This window comes from Carcharhinus amblyrhynchos, chromosome 8 (assembly GCF_965287045.1).
Source record: "Carcharhinus amblyrhynchos chromosome 8, sCarAmb.v2.hapA, whole genome shotgun sequence".
NCBI lineage: Eukaryota > Metazoa > Chordata > Chondrichthyes > Carcharhiniformes > Carcharhinidae > Carcharhinus > Carcharhinus amblyrhynchos.
In genome coordinates this window covers 75982457-76005274 of record NC_137331.1, presented here as the reverse complement: position 1 = coordinate 76005274, position 22818 = coordinate 75982457, and the positions used below count along the sequence as shown (strand labels likewise).

Genomic DNA, 22818 nt, shown 5'->3' with positions numbered 1-22818 from the left:
TGAGGGTGATAAAGGAGTGGAAATTGCAAAGAAGAAGCAAAGAACTCTCAGGTCATCCTGGGAGGGAGTGGAGGTGTAGAGGAACTGGACATTCATGATAAGGGGGAAATGGTTTGGGCCAGAGAACTGGAAGTTGTTGATATGGCGTAGGGCATCAGAGGAATCATGGATGTAGGTGGGAAGTGACAGGACAAGAGGAGAGAGGATGGAGTCAAGGTAGGAAGAAATGAGTTCAGTGAGACACGAACAGTCTGACACAATGGGCCTACCAGGGTAATCCTGTTTGTGGATTTTGGGAAGGAGGTAGAAGCAGGGACACTGAGGTCGGATGCTGTGGAGATGTCCAGAGGCGATGGGGTGTGCACAAAATGGCGGTGCATGGCACTGTGTGGATCTCGGGATATAGTGAGAGCAGCAGTCTGAGGAATGTTGTATGTCCTGGGGATACGCATTATCCTGAGTGGATTCGAAACATGAGGGGTGGAACGTCAGCTGGAATCCACGTAGGTTAAGTTAGAGACAGAGATTGTAACTGAGGAAGGAAATGTAGCTGTGAAAGCAAGTTTTGTAAACACCTTGTCAAACACCAGGAGGAAAATGTTAAGCAACAAAGGTGGACAGGGTAAAAGAATTAAATGGAAATTCTGTCAGAGAGAAGAGCAGCACTACTTCAGGGTACATGTTCCTGGAAGAGAAGTTGCAGTGAGTTAAACTCTTAAGATAAAAGCAAAATACTGTTGATGCTGGACTCTGATACAAAAACAGAAAATGCTGGAAAATCTCAGCAGGTCTGACAGCATCTGTGGAGAGAGAATAAAGCCAACATTTTGAGTCTAGATGACTCTTCATCAGAGCTAAAGACAAAAAAAGAGGATGAGATTTATACTTGGGGAGGTGGAGGGGTTATAATTGACCAAGATGCCATGAACAAAAGGAATATAAATGGTGGTTATAAAGGATGAGAATAGTGCTGATAGCATCTGTTAAGAGATTGGAATGTGTAAATGGCAGAATAAAGGTGTCAAAGTACACCTGAGGAATATGACAGATGGCCCTATTGAGATGGGCACTTTGCTGAACAGCTTCGGTCCATCCACAAGCAGGGCTTAGACCTTCCTGTCATTTGCCATTTCAACACATCTTCTTGCCCTCTTATCCACATGTCCCTCCTTAGCCTTTGGCAAGGTTCTAGTGATGCCCCATGCAAATTGGAAGAAAAGCACCTCATCTTGCAAATAGGCACTCTACAGCCCTTTGGACTGAAGCCTGAGTTCAACTTCACAGCATGCACTCTCTCTTCCACCTTTACTCAATTTCCATTTATTTTATGTATTTCATGTTTTTATCTTAATTCATTTTTATAACTTAAAATTTAAAATAGATAATTTTTTCCATTGTTTTATCTGTCCACTTCTAAATCTCGCTTTCCATTTTGTTTCTAACACCGCCCCCCTGAAATCCCAGCTTGCTCACTAAGGCTATCCATCAGACTGTCCTTTGATTTTCTGCACTTTTGTTCTGCCATTTGCACATTCCAATCTCTTAATGGACACCATTAGCACCACTCTCAGCCTTTATCATCACCATTTACGTTATTTTTGTCTATGATAGTCCTATCAATTACAGTTCCCCCAACCCCTTGTAGTATAAATCTCATCCAACTTTCTTTGTCTTTAGCTCTGACAAAGGATCATCGGGACACAATATGTTGTCTCTATTCTGTCTACACAGATGCTGTCAAACCTGCTGAGATTTTCCAGCATTTTCTGTTAAATGAAGTGATGCAGCTTTACAGGTACAATAATGATGTAATTTCAAGGAAGCATTTAATCAGTCAGGTTCGTTTTGATGATAAGTGTTTGCTCATTTTTTAAAAAGATCTGTGAAGATATCTAATCAAAATAACTCCACTACCCTACTTGCCTTTTTCGTCTTTTCTTAAATTGATTCAAAGGAGCCTTGTTAATTACATTAATTTCATCCATTTGTTATTATATGCTTCTATAAATATGTGATTGAGTAAACCTATTTGGCTGCTGATTTTTTTTAAATTATCTGCCATGTGTGATATTAATTAACTTCTGATGTGATGTGTGTGCATATGGAAATCTTACACTTATGGAATTCCTGCCTGACGAGGGATGCAATAGGTAGACAAGAAATGGGAAGTCACAATCTGATCAGCTGTAATCTTATCAAATGCTGGAGCAGGCTCAAAGGGTGAATGGCCTACTCTTGCTACTAATTTATTTATTTGTATTTGACATGAACTTCAGGATTTTTTAACTGGGCTTCTGTTTGTCCATGGTATAATACTCCAGGTAACTTGTGCACATAATCTCATCAGGCATTATAGTTTTGCTCATGGATCATTAGTTTTGTGCTGGGCATGGGAAACAACCTCAAAGTCCAAAAGTCAAAACAGGTATTCTTCAACCAAAGATTAGCAACCAAGCAGATGATGTGCTGATAATGCTACACTTGAGTTGAACACTTCCAGCTGTGTACAAATAACATAGTTCTGTTCTCTGAGTAAGTTCCCACCCTCATGGGAAAGGGGCTTTTCTTGTGGTGTCATTGAAATCAAGATCTCATTGTGTGGTGAGTCAGTGATATATCCAAGCCCTGCCATTATAACATTGTGTTATGTAATATTGAAACACAAATGAAACCTATAAATTGCACCTCAATGCATATAAAACATTTTCATATGTAGGACATGACTGTTATTGGGTATTTTGAATTTAAATAGAAGTTCTGTACTCTATAGTGCAAAGGTGAATTTTATATGAGCAAATTAAATGACGTATCTTTAAATATCACATTATTTATTACTTCTGGTATGTTTGAAAATTCTACGTAAATATATATTTTGCTGTTAAACATGATGAATTCTGTTCCAACAGCACCAGGCAATGCCACCTTCTCTTAGATGTCTTCAACTCAACAGAACATGAACTAACCATTAGTGCAAAGAATAATGAGGAATTGATTCTGCACGCTGGAGAGTGTCAGAGGTAGGTGATTGAGAGCAAGACCGACTAATTACTAAATTGTTTTTGACATTCATTAAGTGCAAATAAACTGTCAGAAATAGTTACTGACATTTAGCCTATTCAAAAAATTGCTGCTGGGATTTTTTCTGGAAAGTAGATTTCTAAAATACTGATTTTGATAAATTCTTGTATTCATTGAATAGTTATTGAATCAAACGTTCAGGATTTTGTGTGGAATGTGGAATATGCATATCCTCATTGTAATCATGCTATGTGTAATTTCAATAGTCATGAAAATGTTTATCTGGCCTTCAGTTACAGATTTTTTCTCTGATGCGTTTCAGTCTGTTGATTATGAGTAGATGTAACATTTCAGAAAAACAACAGCTAAATCTAGAAACCCTTAACATGCATCTCAGGTAATTAATTTAGATCTGTCTATTCAGGGCAAAAGCAGAAAAAAAATGTGAAACACTCAGTCAGCCAGCATCAATAGGAAAAGGAAAATGTTCAGCTTAAGGTAAAAATGTTATTAGTGTTTCAAGGCAACTCTGGTTGAGACAGCCTTCATTGACTCTACCCCACATGGTCTTTGGCAGATCTTTGTATACATGTTAATGATACTGGCTGTCTAGTTGAGAATAGTTCATTTCTCCAGAGCAGGACTATATTTATGGGGATGTTAAGATTTGGACGTTACTGATGATCAAGTTGGTTTGACCTAGTTGCAACTCATGTATGAATGCAACATGAATAGCAAGACTTAGATAATTTCAATTATGACCAGCATAGCTGGTTGAGATTTTTAAGCTTTAGTAACCTACCATAGGTGTTTGCTGTCTGCTAATAAAAAAAAAAGAATTTAACCAGTCAGTGTGCCCGATTAGTTTTGAGCTCATTGGAAACAGCGGTTTTGGCAGACATGAAAAAATGGTTATTATTTCTATTCTACTGTAAGAGACTATGTATAAATAAAATGCTTTTATAATTTAGTTTAGTCCAAACTTGCCTTGAGATTGTGTATCACCCTCTAAAGCATTTTAAGTGTGGCAACTATATATATAAGTCTGAGGTGACAGATAACACTATTATTATGAACTCGAGGGGGACCACAAACTCCCAGTTATAAACTGAGAGAACTACACAACAAGATTATATCTTTTAAACAAAAAGGTTTTACTGAACAAGGATTTTAAAAAATAAGTACTATGATTTTATTTAAAGAATTCGCTCATGGGACATGGGCACTGCTGGCAAGGGTCGGCAGTTTTTACCCATACCTAATGGTTCTTGAATTAAGTGACCTGCTGAGCCAGTTGAGAGAGCAATTTACCTTGTTGGCTGGACAACATTAGTGATGCAGGGTGACACCAAAATCATGGGTTCAATTCCCTTGCTGGTAGAGGTTGTTCATGAAAGCCCGCTTTTTCCACCTTGCCCCCTCACCTGAGGTATGGTGATCCTCAGGGTTAAATCACCACCAGTCAAGTCTCCCTCTCCAAGAGCTATCTGGAACTATGACAGTTTTGCTTTTTACCTTTGAATCAACCACATTGCTGTGACTCTGGAGTTGCATGTTGGCCAGACCAGCTAAGAACGCAGATTTTCTTCCTTAAAGGATATTAGTGAACCATGTGGATTTTTACGACAATCAATGAGAGCTTTATGGTCACTATTACTGAGACTTTCTTTCAATTCTATATTTTCTTTCTTTCTTAAATTAACATAGCACTATATTTTGGCAAACCGTTATTCTTTAAACCCAAAAATTGTAACAGACATTTCGTGTTTAGATTTTATTCCCATTCCAAGAGTCCTGCTATACTCTGTGATCTTGAGGATTTTTTTCATTTGTCCAGAGACCAAATCAAGGTGTGTCATAGCTCTTTAGAGTTTGGTTTGGTATGATATGAAGTTTCTTGGGATCTTTTCACTAACATTCGCCAGGTGACCCAGTAACACTCTTGAAGCACCTCACGATTGTGACGCCTCAACTTGAGCATGGACTTGATTGCTTCCTTGCTTACTGGCTCCAGAATCAGAAAATAAACTTGGTGCTAGTCTCAGCTGCTTCTGAGCACCTATTACGAGCAACCTTTTCTTTCTCTGTCTGTGGCTGTCAAAGAAAGCACAGTTAAACCTAACACAAAAGGATGCCCCTGTGAAACCTATCCCAATGGTAATGTGACGCCCTTGGGATGGCCCAGATAGAGATTTCAACAAATTAACTTCAATTCCCAAAAACTCCCTTTGATCTGGACACTTTAAGCACTAGTACTTTGGCCTGGATACTTTAAGAATCTGTTGCTTTCCTATTTCAATTTATATTACTGGGACATCTGCAATCTCACCAGACTTGCTGGCTCCATTACAAAACTAAGGGAGAGAATGACTTGTACTTTATCGTTTCACCCCTGTAACTTTTATGTCTTTAAGTACATGTAGAAGGATGGTTGATATATAAAATCCTTGGGTAATCTGGAAGCTGATAAATTCTCGATTTCAACGACCTGGCATTTACTTTTTTGGAAAATTAAAATCAATGCATAAATTATCTCATTACATACATCTTTTAAGACCCGAGGATAAATCCACCAGGAATCAAGCTCTTGTCAGCCCCAACAATTTTCTCAATACCACTTCTCTGGTGACTGTGATTTTCCTGAATTCCGTCCTGTCTTCCATATCCTGATTTATCATTGCTTCTGGGATCACTCCTTATATTCTCCAAAGTAAAGACTGATGCAAAATATCCATTTGATTAATCTGCCATCTCATTGTTTCCCATTATCAGTTCTTCAGACTCACTTTCTATGGGATCAGTATTAACTTTGTTAACTTTTTTCTTTTTGAAATATTTTTAAAAACTCTTGCTGCTTGTTTTCATTTTGCTGGCTCTATATTTTTATATTCTGTTTGATTTTCTGTCCTGCCACTTGTCTTTGCACAGAAGGAGGCACTACAAATATCCCCAGTCTCAATGATAATCTAGCTCAGCATGTCAGTGAAAACAATAAGGCTAAAGCATTTGCAAACATCTTCAGTCCAAAGTGCTGAGTGGTTGAGCTTCCCTGCATCACAAATACCAGTTATCACTCTGTTGGATTCACTCCACATGATATCAAGAAGCAGCTGAAGGCACTGACTACTACCAAGACTGTGTGCCCTGACATTATTCTAGCAATAATACTGAAGACTGCTGCTTCAGAAGTAGCCACATCCCCAGCCAGTTCTAGTACTGCTGCAACACAGGCATCTACCTGGCTGCTGTGTCGTGTTCACAAAGAGCAGGATTTTCTAATTCAGCTGATCAACTCCCATCAGCCTACTCTCAGAAAAGTGATGAAAGGTGTTGTCAACAATGCTATCAAACAACACTTATTCAGCAATCTGCTCACTGACAAATATGATAAATTGATAAATATGTACCTGTCAAGCAGGGAGGAAGTGGTCGAGCGAGGGAACCGTGGTGTACTAAAGAAGTTGAATCTCTGGTAAAGAGGAAGAAGGAGGCTTATGTAAAAATGAGACATGAAGGCTCAGTTAGGGCACTGGAGAGTTACAAATCAGCCAGGAAGGAGCTAAAGAGAGTGTTAAGAAGAGCTAGAAGAGGACATGAGAAGACTTTGGCGGATAGGATCAAGGAGAACCCTAAAGCTTTCTATTGGTACGTCAAGAATAAAAGATTGGTTAGGGCAAGTTTAGGGCCGGTCAAAGACAATAGTGGGAAGTTGTGCATGGAGCCTGAAGAGATAGGAGAGGCACTAAATTAATATTTTTTGTCAGTATTCATGCAGGAAAAAGTCAATGTAGTCGAGGAGAATACTGAGAAACAGGCTCCTGGACTAGACGGGATTGAGGTACATAAGGAGGAGGTGTTAGCAATTCTTGAGAGTATGAAAATAGATAAGTCCCCTGGGCCGGATGGGATTTACCCTAGGATTCTCTGGGAGGCTAGGGAGGAGATTACAGAGCCTTTGGCTTTGATCTTCATGTTGTCATTGGCGACAGGTATAGTGCTGGAAGACTGGAGGATAGCAAATGTTGTCCCCCTCTTCAAGAAGAGGAATAGAGACCATCCTGGGAATTATAGACCGGTCAACCTTACTTCTGTTGTGGGCAAGGTTTTGGAAAGAATTATAAGGGATAGGATTTATAATCATCGAGAGAGAAATAAATTGATTAGGGATAGTCAACACGGATTTGTGAAGCGTAGGTCGTGCCTCACAAACCTTATCGAGTTTTTTGAAAAGGTGACCAAAGAGGTGGATAAGGGTAAGGCAGTTGACGTAGTGTATATGGATTTTAGCGAAGCGTTTGATAAGGTTCCCCATGGTAGGCTACTGCAGAAAATGCATGGGATTGAGGGTGATTTAGCAGTTTGGATCAGGCATTGGCTAGCTGATAGAAGACAGGGGGTGGTGGTTGATGGGAAATGTTCAACCTGGAGTTCAGTTACAAGTGGTGTACCTCAGGGATCTGTTTTGGGGCCACTGCTGTTTGTCATTTTTATAAATGACCTAGACGAGGGTGTAGAAGGATGGGTTAGTAAATTTGCTGACGACACCAAAGTCGGAGGAGTTGTAGACAGTGACGATGGATGTTACAGTTTGCAGAGGGACATAGATGAGCTGCAGAGCTGGGCCGAGAGGTGGCAAATGGAGTTTAATGTGGAAAAGTGTGAGGTGATTCACTTTGGTAAGAGTAACAGGAGTACAAAATATAGGGCTGATGGAAGGACTCTTGGTAGTGTCGACGAGCAGAGAAATCTCGGTGTTAATGTGCAGAGACCCCGTGAAAGTTGGCACCCAGGTTGATAAGGTTGTTAAGAAGGCGTACGGTGTGTTAGCTTTTATTGGTAGTGGGATTGAATTTCGGAGCTGTGGGGTCATGTTGCAACTGTACAAAACTCTGGTGCACTAAAAGAGTTGAGTCGATGGTTAAAAAGAAAAAGGAGGCTTATGTTCGGATGAGATTGGAGGGCTCAGATAGTGCACTAGAAAGCTTTAGATTGGCTAGGAGGGAGTTGAAGAGTGAGTTGAGAAGGGCTAAAAGAGGACATGAGAAGACTTTGGCTGATAGGATTAAGGAGAATCCTAAGGCGTTCTATAGGTATGTCAAGAACAGAAGGTTGGTCAGGGCAAGATTAGGGCCAGTTACAGACAGCAGGGGGAAGTTGTGTGTGGAACCGGAGGAGATTGGAGAAGTATTGAACCAATATTTCTCTTCGGTGTTCACGCAGGGGGACATGAATATAGCTGAGGAGGACATTGGGTTGCAGGGGTGTAAAATAGACAGTATTATGGTTGATAAAGAGGATGTGCTGGAAATTCTTGAGGGGCTGAAAATAGATAAGTCCCCTGGTCCGGATGGGATCTACCCTAGGATTCTCTGGGAGGCTAGAGAGGTGATTGCAGAGCCTCTGGCTCAGATCTTCAGGTCGTCATTGGTCTCTGGTGTAGTCCCGGAGGATTGGAGGATAGCGAATGTTGTCCCATTGTTTAAGAAGGGGAACAGAGACTTTGCCGGGAATTATAGACCGGTGAGTCTTACTTCTGTTGTGGGCAAGGTTTTAGAAAAAATTATTAGGGATAGGATTTATAGTTATTTGGAGTGTAATGAATTGATTAGAAATAGTCAGCATGGTTTTGTAGCGGGTAGGTCGTGCCTTACTAACCTTATTGAGTTTTTTGAGAAGGTGACCAAAGAGGTGGATGGGGGTAAGGCAGTTGACGTGGTATACATGGATTTTAGTAAGGCGTTCGATAAGGTTCACCATGGTAGGCTTCTGCAGAAAATGCAGATGTATGGGATTGTGGGTAATCTAGGAAGTTGGATCAGGAATTGGCTATCAGATAGGAGACAGAGGGTGGTGGTGGATGGTAAATATTCATCATGGAGTGCAGTTACGAGTGGTGTACCTCAGGGATCTGTTTTGGGGCCACTGTTGTTTGTAATTTTTATTAATGATCTGGATGAGGGTATAGTTGGGTGGATTAGTAAATTTGCTGATGACACCAAAGTTGGAGGTGTGGTAGATTGTGAGGAAGGGTGTCATAGTCTGCAGGGAGACTTAGATAGGTTGCAGAGCTGGGCCGAGAGGTGGCGGATGGAATTTAATGCGGAGAAGTGTGAGGTAATTCACTTTGGTAGGAGCAACAGATGTGTCGAGTATAGGGCTAACGGGAGGACTTTGAATAGTGTGGATGAACAGAGGGATCTAGGTGTGTGTGTACATAGATCCCTGAAAGTTGGGAATCAAGTAGATAAGGTTGTCAAGAAGGCGTACGGTGTCTTGGCGTTTATTGGTAGGGGGATTGAATTTAGGAGTCGCAGTGTAATGTTGCAACTGTACACTACTCTGGTGCGGCCGCACTTGGAGTACTGTGTGCAGTTCTGGTCCCCGCATTACAAGAAGGATGTGGAGGCGTTGGAGAGGGTGCAGAGGAGGTTTACTAGGATGTTGCCTGGTATGGTGGGGAGGTCCTATGAGGAGAGACTGAGGGATCTAGGGTTGTTTTCGTTGGAAAGAAGGCGGCTAAGAGGGGATCTTATTGAAACATATAAGATGATTAGAGGTTTAGATAGGGTGGATAGTGATAGCCTTTTTCCTCGGATGGAGAAAGCTAGCACGAGGGGGCATGGCTTTAAATTAAGGGGGGGTAGCTACAGGACGGATTGCAGGGGTAGGTTCTTTACCCAGCGGGTGGTGAGGGATTGGAATGCCCTGCCTGCTGCAGTTGTAAATGCGTCTAGTTTGGGGGCGTTTAAGAGATCTCTGGATAGGTTTATGGACGAAAAGGGATTGGTATAGGCTAGTGGGTCATTGTTTTTGTAACTGGTCGGCGCAACATCGTGGGCCGAAGGGCCTGTTCTGCGCTGTAATGTTCTATGTTCTATGTTCTATGGTGCGGCCGCATTTGGAGTATTGCGTACAGTTCTGGTCGCCGCATTATAAGAAGGATGTGGAGGCATTGGAAGGGGTGCAGAGGAGGTTTACCAGGATGTTGCCTGGTATGGTGGGAAGGTCTTATGAGGAAAGGCTGGGAGACTTGAGGTTATTTTCGTTAGATAGAAGAAGGTTGAGAGGTGACCTAATTGAGGTATACAAGATGATCAGAGGGTTAGATGGGGTGGATAGTGAGAGCCTTTCTCCTTGGATGGTGACGGCTAACATGAGGGGACGTAGCTTTAAATAAAGGGGTGGTAATTATAGGACGGATGTCAGAGGTAGGTTCTTTACTCAGAGGGAAGTAAGCGCGTGGAATGCCCTGCCTGCAGCAGTTGTGGACTCGCCAGCTTTAAGGGCGTTTACATGGTCAGTGGATAGGCATATGGATAACATTGGAATAGTTGAGGTTAGAAGGTCATTAGATTGGTTCCACTGGTCGGCGCAACATCGAGAGCTGAAGGGCCATTATGTTCTATGACACTCAGTTTAAAATAAGAAGTTTTATTTATTGGTCACATGTCGGCATATATTAACACTGAAATTAAGTTACTGTTAAAATCGCCTAGTCACAACACTCCGGTGCCTGTTTGGGTATACTGAGGAAGAATTTAGCAAGGCTAATTCACCCAACCTGCACATCTTTGGACTGTAGGAGGAAATTGGAGCACCTCGAGGAAACCCCACAGACACGGAGAGAACGTGCAAACTCCTCACAGACAGTGACACAAGCCAGGAATTGAATCCGGGTCCCTGGCGCTCTGAGGCAGCAGTGCTAATTACTGAGCCATCTTGCCACCCAATTTGGGTTCCTCCAGTGGCACTCAGCTCCTGGTCTCACTACAGCCTTGTTCCAAAAAGGGACAAATGAGATGAACTCTGGTGAGATGAGAGAGACTGCCATTGACAGCAAGGCATCACTTAATTGAGAGAGACATCAAGGCGCACTAACAAAACTGGAGTTGATGGAAATTGGGGAAAATCTCCCCACTGATTGGAGTCAGATCCAGTCCAACGGAAGATTGGAGAAGGTTGGGGGTCAATAATCTTAGTCCAGAGACATCACTGCAAGAGTAGTGTCTGAGCCCCATCCGTCTTCAACTGCTTCATCAATGATTTCCCTTCATAAGGTCAAGAGTGAGGATGTTTGTTGAACATAATTCATGACTCCTCAGATATTGAAGTAGTCTGTGCCGATATAGAGCACACCTGGACATGTTCATGCTTGGGCTGATTAGTGGCAAGTAACATTCATGCCACATGAGTGTCAGGCAATGATAGAAAAGTTATGAGAATGAGATAGTGATATCTACCATAATGTAACAGTGACATCACGTGCAAGATACTAAGAAGTCAAGATGGGATAGTTTGTTCAAGAGACAGATGTGCTTACCTAAAAGCTTACAATGTAAAATATCTTGAATAAGAGTTTAAGTAGTGAAGAACCTTCTGAAACTTGAACAATCTATGACTTCTCCAATGAGAGAACAAAATAGCATTCAAAATGGAAACCAAGCCATTTAGCTCCATCAACAGAATACCCATGGGAAAAATCAGATGAAGACTTCTTCAAAGGAAGAATCAGAAGACTTACCTTGGTGAGAGGCACACTGAGAATTGGTCACATCAACATCAGCACCAGTCACTGCCCCTTCAAGAACCATTTTCAAACCTTAAGTCTGCAGAAAGGCCAGCATTGGGAGTTATAGATAAAGCATTTTCAGAGGCATTGAGTAGCATTGCTTTTTCATGCTGAAGAGCAGAAGCATTAAGTTAGCATATTCCTCTGTGCAGTGGGGCCTGTTGTTGTCAATGTCTTCTGAGACAGGACATGAGAAGAGATCTCTGCAAAGTTAGTCAAAGTCCAACATGTATTCGATGCATACTTCAGCCCAAAGTGGAGCGTCATAATTGAGTGAATGCAATTCAATCAGAGATCCCAAAGGTCATGGAAATCCATTGAATTACTCCTCACTGACATGAATAGACTAACCAGTTTTTACAGTTATGGTGCATTGAACATAACATGAATTAGGAGCAAGAATAGGCCATTTGGCCCCTCAAGCTTACTCCGCCATTTAATAAGCTCATGGCTGATTTTTTTTGGACACAGCTACACTTACTCGCCTGCTCATCATAACCTTAATTCCTTTACTGTTCAAAAGTCTATCTTTGCCTTAAAAATTTTCAGCGAGGTTGCCTCAACTGCTTTACTGGGAAGGGAATTCCACAGCATCACAACCCTTTTTCGTGAAGAAGTTCCTCCTCAACTCAGTCCTAATTTTGAGGATTATTTTGAAGGATTAAGTTATAGAACATAGAACATTACAGCGCAGTACAGGCCCTTCGGCCCTCGATGTTGCGCCGACCAGTGGAACCAATCTAATGACCCTCTAACCTAAACTATTCCAATGTTATCCATATGCCTATCCACTGACCATTTGAACGCCCTTAAAGTTGGCAAACTTATCTCCAACTGCCTTGTCACAATCTGCAATGAAAAGTGGCTCAGTATTTTGCAGACAACGGATAGTTTAACATGAACAAGCAGTTCAATGCACTGGAAAGGCTGAGTTTAGGGAATAAAATCAGGCCATAATCCATGGAAATACCAAGACTGAAGGAGCCTGTTAGTGGTACGCCCAAATCTGGCAATCCTACCCATTCAAAATCCTATCAAAATGAAGGAACAATTGAAAACCCTGTCATTGCCATTTTAAAGTGCTGGTGCTGTGGTGCTAAAAAGCAGTACAGCAGAAAGTTTCCTAGGTGGAAAAATGGAACACTTACAATTCTGTAGGATAGATGCAATTAAAGGGAAAAAAATGCGAGAGTCTATGAAAAGCAGACAATCATGGAAATTGGGAATGAAAAAAGAAATGAATCTAGATTTGCTAGAAGTGGAGGATCAAGAACAAAACAGTTGCTTTAGAAGCTAAAGGCTAAAACATTTAATTCAAATTTGATACTGGAGTCAGTATTATAGTACTGGCTTAACACTTGGAATTGCTCAATGCTCAGTTTTAAGTGATCTTTAATTGTATTGTCAAACGTTAGAAATAAGCTGAGTCTAATTTATTGGTTGTGTGGAATGAAAAGTAAAGCTCCACTTAGATTCATGTTGAACAAAGCAGTTAGTGTGGGGATTTTTGATTTCAGTTCAAACAGTTTCTATTTGTGCTGTAAGAGGGTTTATGATGGGAAAAGTAAACATGGACTTACAGAAAGAATTAGATGCCCTTCAGCTGTCCAAGTCTGCGCCAACCATGCTGCTCGCCTGAATTAAAATCCCCTATCCTTCTGGGGACCATATCCTTCTATTCCCATCCTAGTCATGTATTTGTCAAGACACCCCTTAAAAATAATTATCATTTCTGCTTCCACTACCTCCCCAGCAGTGAGTTCCAGGCGTCCACCGCCCTTTGTGTTTAAAAAAAATGTCTCAAGCACCTTCTTTTAAACTTTGCCCCTCGCACCTTAAAATTATACCCCATTGTGATTTGTCTTGTCCACCCTGGGAAAAGCTACTGACTATCCACTCTATCCATGCCCCTCATAATCTTGTAGACTTTGTATCAGGTTGCCCTTCAAGCTCTGTCATTCCAGTGAGAACAAACCAAATTTCTCCAACCTCTCCTCATAGCTAATGCACTCCATACCAGGCAACATCCTGGTAAATCTTTTGTGTATCATCTCCAAAGCCTCCACATCCTTCTGGTAGTGTGGCGATCAAAATTGAGCATTATGTTCCAAATGCAGCTTAACCAAGGGTCTATAAAGCTGTAACATGACTTGCCAATTTTTAAACTCAATGCCCCAGCCGTGAAGGCAAACGTGCCATATGCCGCTTGACTACCTTCTTCACCTGTGTTGCCACTTTCAGTGACCTGTGTACCTGTACACCCAGATCCCTCTGCCTATCCATACTCATAAGGATTCTGCCATTTATTGTATATTTTCTATCTATGTTAAACCTTCCAAAATGTGTTACCTCACATTTGTCCAGATTAAATTCCATCTGCCATCTCTTCACCCAAGTCTCCAACCGATCTATATCCTTCTGACAGTCCTCATCGCTACCTGCAATTTCCCCAACCTTTGTGTCACCTGCAAATTTACTTATTAAACCAATTACATTTTCCTCCAAATCACTTTTTATATATACACACACACAAACAGCAAGGGTTGCAGCACTGATCCCTGAGGAATGCCACTTGTCACAGCCTTCCATTTATACGCACCCATCTATTGTTACCCTCTGTCTTCTATGACCGAACTGGTTCTGTATCCATCTTGCCAGCTCACTTCTGATCCCATTCGACTTCACCTTCTGTACCAGTCTGCCATGAGTTACCTTGCCAAAGGCCTTACTGAATTCCATGTAGACAACATCCACTTCCCATCCCTCATCACTCCATCTTCACTTCCTTGAAAAATTCGATCAAGTTACTGAGACATGGTCTCCCCTTCACATGTTGCCTCTCGCTAATACATCCACTTATTTTCAAGTGGGAGTAAATCCTGTCTCAAAGAATCCTCTCCAATAATTCCTGTACCACTGACATAAGGCTCACCGGCACTAGGAGCTGATTGTTTGCAATTCAAATCACTCCAAATTCTCAGAAGAAGAGGGTAGGATCTCAAAGCCCTTGGTCATGGAACTGTGCAGGCGGCTGAAAGCACTGCCAACAGTGACTTCAAAGGATCTTCCAAATCTAGTGATAAGAAAGGCAATGCAGCAGCCAAGTCTCCCCCCAACATGCCCAGGATTGAGGTTGTAAATCTCTCCAAGTCAGCTCCACTGAAACTCTTGAGGGATGTCCTCAGAGTCCCCACTGGAAGAGGTAAAACAACTCCCCCATTCACTGAGCCACAGTGGAAGCAAAGCATCCCTGAACTTGAGGAATTTTTGAGAAGAGAGGTGAGAGCGAGAGACTGAGTGTTAACAAATCTTTGTCGGTTTTCTTTTACTTTAAGTTATTTCCATTTGGAATGCAGTGTTGCACATGTATAACACAGTATTTCAACTGATGTTTTTTTTTGTTTTTTTTTTCTGGGTGATCAATGACCAATGGAACTTAATCCAGCTTTAACATTAATTGCTATGGGAAGTCATGATTCACATAAAGTCGATTCACTTAAAATGGAAATTTTCAGGAATGCAACGATCAGTTATAATATGAAGAACAAAGTTTAAAAAAGAAAAATCCTATCTATCCCATGAGATTATTGTATGTTAGCAAGACATTTTTTTAAAGATGTCAATCATCTTGGAATGTCTTCTATACCATTTTTCAATATTTTTGAATCCTAAATTTGTTCTTAGTTTGAAAGCAGGCATTTTCATGATCTTTTAATCATAAATATATATTAAGTGATCTTTCACTTTATCCTATTTGTAGTTGCAACACTATATTGTGCACCCGATCGTTTTCCTTTTTCCCTCTGTACTTCATGAAAAGTATGTTTTGCCTGTATGGTGTGCAAGAACAAAACTTTTCACTGTATCTCAGTAGATGTGACAAAAATAAAATCAGACCTTCGGTGTACGTTTTTTTGTGGTAGGTGTTAATGAATCATCTAATTTGGGAGTTCAGTATACACAGTATTGAGATGTGCAGCAAACATTTTGGTATTCTCAGCGTGGTTGGTATGTTAGAATCAAAATAATTGCAAAAATATAAATATTTAAAATTTCATCTTTGATTAAATACGTTTTTATTGGACAGATTGCTATGTAATTGATGTGCATGGAAATGTAGACTTCCAACTAGATTCTCTGGCCATTTGTGGAATAATGGATAGCAAGATTTTACCACCAATCCATCACAATCTCCTTTGCTGCAGCCCACTCTTGAAGGTCATCTTAAATGAATTTTGTCATGTTTTCTTTGCTGGCCCCATCTTTTTCTTCCATCTTGTGGCGTCCATTCGCTTGCCAACCTGGTGGGGCATACATCCAGGAGGTGAAATATGTGTCTTGCCAGCCTCAGTCATCAGACCATTAACAAATGAATTGGTCAATTTATCCATAATCTTGAAATTAATTTCACAACATATTTGAAAGAGCCAATTTGTATATGCTTTTTTGATTGCTTGAGTTTACAGTCAACAAGTGAAAATGTCAGTCAGTTCCCTTCCAAGTACTCAATGCTATCTTTCTTATAAAGTGCACCATGTGAATTATGTACTCAGTGTTAATTGACACTTTTGGCCATTACTTTTTTGAGTAAACTAAACTGGACAAACCATTTGTGTTTATCACCTTATTTATCTTACTCGTTGATCATAATCCGGATACTTGTTTATTTGTTAGGTGTACATCTCAAGACTTTACAGGTACTTTCGGTACAAAAATTGTCAAATTGGCTGTTTGCCACAGCGATATTTGTGTTTCTCTGAAACTACAATTTCAAAAGTTACTTGAAAGCAGAACGCCAGGCAATTTGTTCTGCCCTTTCTTTCATCAAGAGAAAAATTAATTTGTGTATTCTTACCAGAGAACACACAGGATTTGCTAAACCGCGTAAAGATTCACAATTTATTTTAAAATTAAGTTGCTGACTGAAAATTTGCTTATCAGGCAAAAGGCAGGATAAATAATGTTATCTGTAAGTAGTACATTAAGGTTGAATATACCCGTTCAAATTGAATTTTTTCAGTATTGGAAACACAACTTTAATAGAGCCAAACTTTCAGCAGAATTGGTAATGGAACAGGTTATAAAAGGTTTATAACAAGTCTGTAATCTCTATTTCATTTTAATTTCTGTTTCTTAACATATTAAAACAGTTAAAATAACAGAGTAAGACTCAACCACCTCAATTTTTATTGATGGATTTATAGTCAGGATAACTCACTGACATTAGATACCTTATGCACATGGAAAATTTGGGGAAGCCTGAATCATAGGCTTTTGTGAAATTGGTGCTTCCTGCTCTCCTATATTTTGATTATACAATGCAAAGGTTAGGTGAGCATATCACTCATTCCTCAGTTGAATTGTAAGATTTCACCAGGTTGAACAAGAATGTTTTGCTGATAAGAGAATATAATTTGAGGCCAGTCAAAATGTCCCATGAAAGAACTGATCGTATGGCTATTTAGAGGGGGGCAGATTTTGAGCTTGAAAAATTATAAACAACAGACTTACTATATAGTAATGCTGCTGCTACTGCAGGCATCCCCACACAAGGCCTTTTAAAGACTGATCAATGCACAAGAGATTGTCACCCAGAGCAGACCTGCCAAGTTCAGAACAAAGCTTCCCAACACAATCAGATAAGTTAAATGAATTGCATAGTTCTCTAGATACCTTGATTTGTATCAGGACTTGAAAAGAACACAAGTTTGAACTTAGTAAGTAGTGGGAAAGTTTCAAGAGAAGGTCAATTGTGTCTTAAAGTAAGACAATTCAAAACTCCCAAGGCAAATATCTCAGTGTAAAAGATGTTACAAATTTATTAAACATAAGACATAAAGCAATACAAAGCAAATGTACAGCTGATCAGAGTCTCACGAAGGGCTGAGTAACTCCAAGGACAGAGCAACAGAACCCCTCCAAAAGAACTGGATTATGGAGTCAAATACAGATCAATTACACTTTTTCATAACCAATAGTTCTGCCTTTCATAAGCTTAACATCAATTTTGTTTAACAGTAATATATCAATACACATCTGTCAAATGCCATAGCCAATCATAAGATACTTAATATCATGGTGATATCTTATTCGTCCAACTGATTCTGGACATAGTCTCTCCTCTTGGCACTAACTAACTCCATGTTAGATGCTCCCACAAAGTCACAATGGAATGCCCACTGTCTCACTGCCAAGGTGAATAGACACGTGTTCCTGCATCCAGGTTCATATCTATTCTGTGCCTGGGCAATGAATACATCAATTTATAATGTTGCATAATGGAACATTATGAATGCCACCCGGTGAGACTTGCTGATCAACCTGTTCCCAGACCTTTGGTTTTAAACTATCGACTGCCATGCCTTTCGGTAACTTTGCTTGATGTAACTGTATATTGCATTGAAATACATTTAAAATATAAGCATTATATGTTCTAAAATGATAATCACTTGTTTGATTCACTTACTGCATTCACAAAAATCATTTAACTCCTTTCCTTGTCCTCAAAAAGACTGCATTCTGCCTGTAAATCTTATTAGCTGGTTAGAAAACCCCTTCCACAGTGTGCTATTTCCTAACTGTGAGAAAACACTTTTTTCTTGCAATTCTCCCAATCCATGTAGGCCTTTCAAGTAGTGATGGCAGAAATCGGTACTAGGACCTCTTCTATTTGTGGTATATATTAATGACTTGGAAGAGGGGGTAGGTGGTGTGATCAGCAAATTTGCTGATGACACTAAGATGGTTGGATTGGCGGGTACTGAGGAGCAGTGCCTGGCAATGCAACAGGACATAGACAGGCTGGTAGATTGGGCAGATAGATGGCAAATGGAATTTAATCCGGAGAAATGCGAGGTGATGCACTTTGGCCGGAATAATGTGGAGGGGAGTTATACGATAAAAGGTAGAACTATCCGGAGTATAGATACGCAGAGAGACCTGGGGGTGCAAGTGCACAAGTCCCTGAAGGTGTCGGTGCAGGTGCAGAATGTGATGAGGAAAGCGTATGGTATGTTAGCCTTCATAGGAAGAGGTATAGAATATAAGAGTAGGAGTCTGATGTTGCAGTTGTATAGAACGTTGGTTAGGCCTCACTTGGAGTACTGCGTCCAGTTCTGGTCGCCGTACTACCGGAAGGATGTAGAGATCCTGGAGAGAGTGCAGAGGAGATTTACCAGGATGCTGCCTGGTATGGAAGGGCTGTCTTACGAGGAAAGATTGAACGAACTTGGGCTGTTTTCCCTTGAGAGACGTCGGCTGAGGGGGGATCTAATAGAGGTTTATAAGATTATGAAGGGGATAGATAGAGTAAATGGTGGTAAGCTTTTTCCGCTATTAGAAATGGATAGAACGAGGGGTCACGGGCTTAGGGTGAGGGGGGCTAGGTATAAGACAAATATTAGAGGGCAGTTTTTCACGCAAAGGGTAGTGGGGGTGTGGAATGCACTGCCGAGTAAGGTGGTGGAAGCAGGCACGCTAGGGTTGTTTAAGAGTCACTTAGACAGCCACATGAGCGGGCTACATATAGGGGGATATAGTAGGCCTTACTAAACATTGTAGGCTTGGGAATACGTTTTGCCTCAGGGATGTTACAGTCTTTGCCTGTTTAATAATGAATTTTTTTGTCTCCACAGGCATTTAAGTCCAGCAAGGGGCATGCATGCGGCAGGTTGTAGTGGGCTGCTCTTGGATGTTGCTTCGGGAGTTGCCTATTGCTTCATGTCGTTAGTGTGCTTAAACTGGACCATCTCAAGGGCAACATGACAGCTCAGAGACTATCTCTGTTGCTGTGCGGACACATGGATTTGGGCCTGTGTCTGTGGGAGTTTGCACGTTCTCCCCGTGGTTGCGTGGGTTTCCTCCGGGTGCTCCGGTTTCCTCCCACATCCCCAAAGATGTGCTTTTAGGCTGATTGATTGGGTACTAAATTGTCCCTAAATTGGACCTCCCTGATCCTCGCACATTAGGTGTAGACTAAAATCATGAATAGGACACTGAGACAGTGGGACGGCGGCGCGGGCTCGTTGGGCCGAAGGGCCTGTTTCCCGTGCTGTGTTGTTCTTTGCCAAATCAGATGTTTCAAGATCACCAACAATTCAGCAGACATACAGTCAAAAAAATTCAAAGCTGTAATGGCAGGGCTTACCTTGTCCGAAGAAAGACGATTCTGGTTGTTGGAGGTCAATCACCTCTCCCAGGACATCACTCAGTTGTTCCTCGGTTCAGTCCAAGACACTACCGTATCTTCAGCTGATTCATCAATCACCTTCCTTCCATCATAAGCTCAGAAGTGGGAATGTTCTCCAATTATTCCCTATGTTCAGCACCATTTGCACCTCCCCTGATACTGAAGAAGTCCATGGCTATGTGCAGCAAAACCTGGGCAACTTTGAGGTTTGGGTTGATAACTGACAAGTAATATTTGCACCACAAAAGTGTCAGACAATGACTATCTCCAACAAGAAAGAATCAAACCATCCCATATGACATTCAATGGCATTATGATTGCTGAACACACCCACAATCAATATCCTGGGTGTTATTGTTTTATCATTAACCAGAAACTGAACTGAACCAGCTACTTAATACTGTGGCTACAGGAACAGTTCAGGGAATTTTGGACAGTCCCTCCTGTCTCTCCAAAGTCTGTCCACCATTACAAGGTACAGGTCAGAAGTGTGATGGAGCATTCTCCATTTGCTTAGAATGAGTAGCTTCATGAATATTCATGAAGATCAACATCATCCAGTACAAATCAACTTCTACCACCTTCAACAAATATGCCCTCCACCACTGATGCATAGTAACAGCAATGTGCACCATCCATGAGATGCGCTGAAGCAGTCTCCTTCAAGATACCTTCTAGACTTGCAATATCTACCACCTAGAACAAGAATAGCAGATGCATGGAACAACTGTCATCTAAAGTTCCTCTTAAGGACACACAACATCATGACTTGGAACAATATTGCTGTCTCTTCATTGTTGCTGGGTCAAATCCTGGAAATCCTTCCCTACAGCGCTTGTGGGTTTACCTACACCACATGTACTGCAGTAGTTCAAGGAAGCAGCCAACCACCACCTTCTCGAGGACAATTAGGTATGGGCAATAAAAGTGCTGGCCTCACTTGTGACATCCATATCCCATGAAATAGTAAGCTTGGATTAGATTTGGTGCAGACTCAATAGGCTAAATGCTTCCTTCTGCACAAGAGATCTATGATATAGAGAGACTTGAAATATACCACGAAAGAACATCTAATTGAAATCAATCACGTGTGCAGCAACAATTAAACTATTGCTCAAAAATTCCATGATTTTGAGAATCATAATAGGAGACACAGAGTTTTCTAAGTCAAGAAAATGCCTGTCATCTCAAGTACAGTAATCTTCTTCAGACTGCTTTTGATGAGCTATTTAATCTTAATTTCCACATTATTGTAAAATATTTTCTTGAAATCTGGGCATCACCAGCAAAACTGGCCTATCTCTAGTTTCTCATGAGGTGTAATGAGTCACCATATTTAGTTTGCTGCTGTCTTGATGTCAAAGGCAGTCACTTTCACCTCATTTTTTAATCTATATTTAGTTTTAATGCAAGCTGGAGTTGTAGCCTTTGAGAAACCACGTTGACGATAAGTGAGTGGGTTATTAGTGTTGCTGGATAGCACTATTGATTGATTTTTCTTTAATTTGCCAATGAGAAGAGTATCTTCACATCAGGGTACGTTTTTGCTGAGCCAAAGAATCCCCAATCCACTTTTTCCCCAACCCTGGCTATAAAACTTTCAACCAATTTAAAAAATGCCAACAGTTGGGGAACAAGAAGATTCAAGCCACTGAGAAATATTCTCAGAATACCCTAACTAGAAACTACTATCACTGACCAAATTTGGAGCCCAGCCTTAATCCCACAGGATACCATCCAGTACTTCATCTCCATAGTGTCTTTGTAAGAAATGATGACAGGATAGCACAAAACCACATGTTATCCAGTGGATACAAGTGACTAATTCCCTATGTTGTCAGGTAGCTGGGATCCATGCTGTGCCTGATGTGTACATGGTTTAGGTCATGCACAACGACTCTAACAAACAATGGGGATAAAGTGCACACCAGAAGAGCATGTTATCAACCAAATCAATAAAGGAGAATGGGTCACATCAGGTCTGTCCAAAGCTTATCTCCAGTTCTCACTTCAAATGAGATTTAATTAGCCCACAATCAATTGTATGCCGAACACAGGATACCAGTAAGAATCAACAATTAGACCAGATGTCTTCTGTATCTTTGACTCAGTAATTTCAAGATTGTTTCATAAACTGTGCAAGGCTATGTTTAAAAAGGTGTGTACATGCTTGATCCCAGGTGAATCTGTCGTGAACACAATATTACCTTTGAATTGGAATGCCAGAAACCGGAATGTCTTAACTTAATGTTGAATTTAAAATATGCAACGTGATGGGTATGGTGAATAATTTAGTCTCATTATTATTTAAAAATTGGCATAGTTGAATTGGTAGACTCTTGCCTCTTTCAAGTCCAACTCCCATTCCAGGACCTGAGTGCAAAAATCAAGGCTGACATTCTAGTGCCGAGCTGAGAGCATGTTGCACATTTGGCGATTTTTTTGGATGAGGTGTTAAACCAAGGCCCCTTCAGCTCTTGAAGGGGAGCACCAAAGATCTCGTGATACTATTTTGAAGATTCGTGGTGCCCTGGCAATATTCTGCCCTCAATCAACTTCACAAAAAGAGGTTGTTTGGTCAATGTCACATTGCTATTTAAACAATGAACAAAGAACAACACAGCACGGGAAACAGGCCCTTTGGCCCAACGAGCCCGCGCCGCCGTCCCACTGTCTCAGTGACCTATTCATGATTTTAGTCTACGCCTAATGTGCGAGGATCAGGGAGGTCCAATTTAGGGACAATTTAGTACCCAATCAATCAGCCTAAAAGCACATCTTTGGGGATGTGGGAGGAAACCGGAGCACCCGGAGGAAACCCACGCAACCACGGGGAGAACGTGCAAACTCCCACAGACACAGGCCCAAATCCATGTGTCCGCACAGTAACAGAGATAGTCTCTGAGCTGTCATGTTGCCCTTGAGATGGTCCAGTTTAAGCACACTAACGACATGAAGCAATAGGCAACTCCCAAAGCAACGTCCAAGAGCAGCCCACTACAACCTGCCGCATGCATGCCCCTTGCTGGACTTAAATGCCTGT

The 22818-nt window shown here is 41.1% G+C and overlaps 1 protein-coding gene across 3 annotated transcripts in view; it reads left to right on the top strand.

Moving 5' to 3' along the window:
* Positions 1-22818, top strand: part of trappc9 (trafficking protein particle complex subunit 9) — a 719084-nt gene that overhangs the window by 317631 nt on the left and 378635 nt on the right. For all 3 annotated transcript variants that reach the window (XM_080194286.1, XM_080194288.1, XM_080194285.1), the window contains one exon: positions 2907-3017. In XM_080194286.1, the coding sequence (XP_080050412.1) occupies positions 2907-3017 (111 nt within the window). The remainder of the gene's footprint in view (positions 1-2906; positions 3018-22818) is intronic.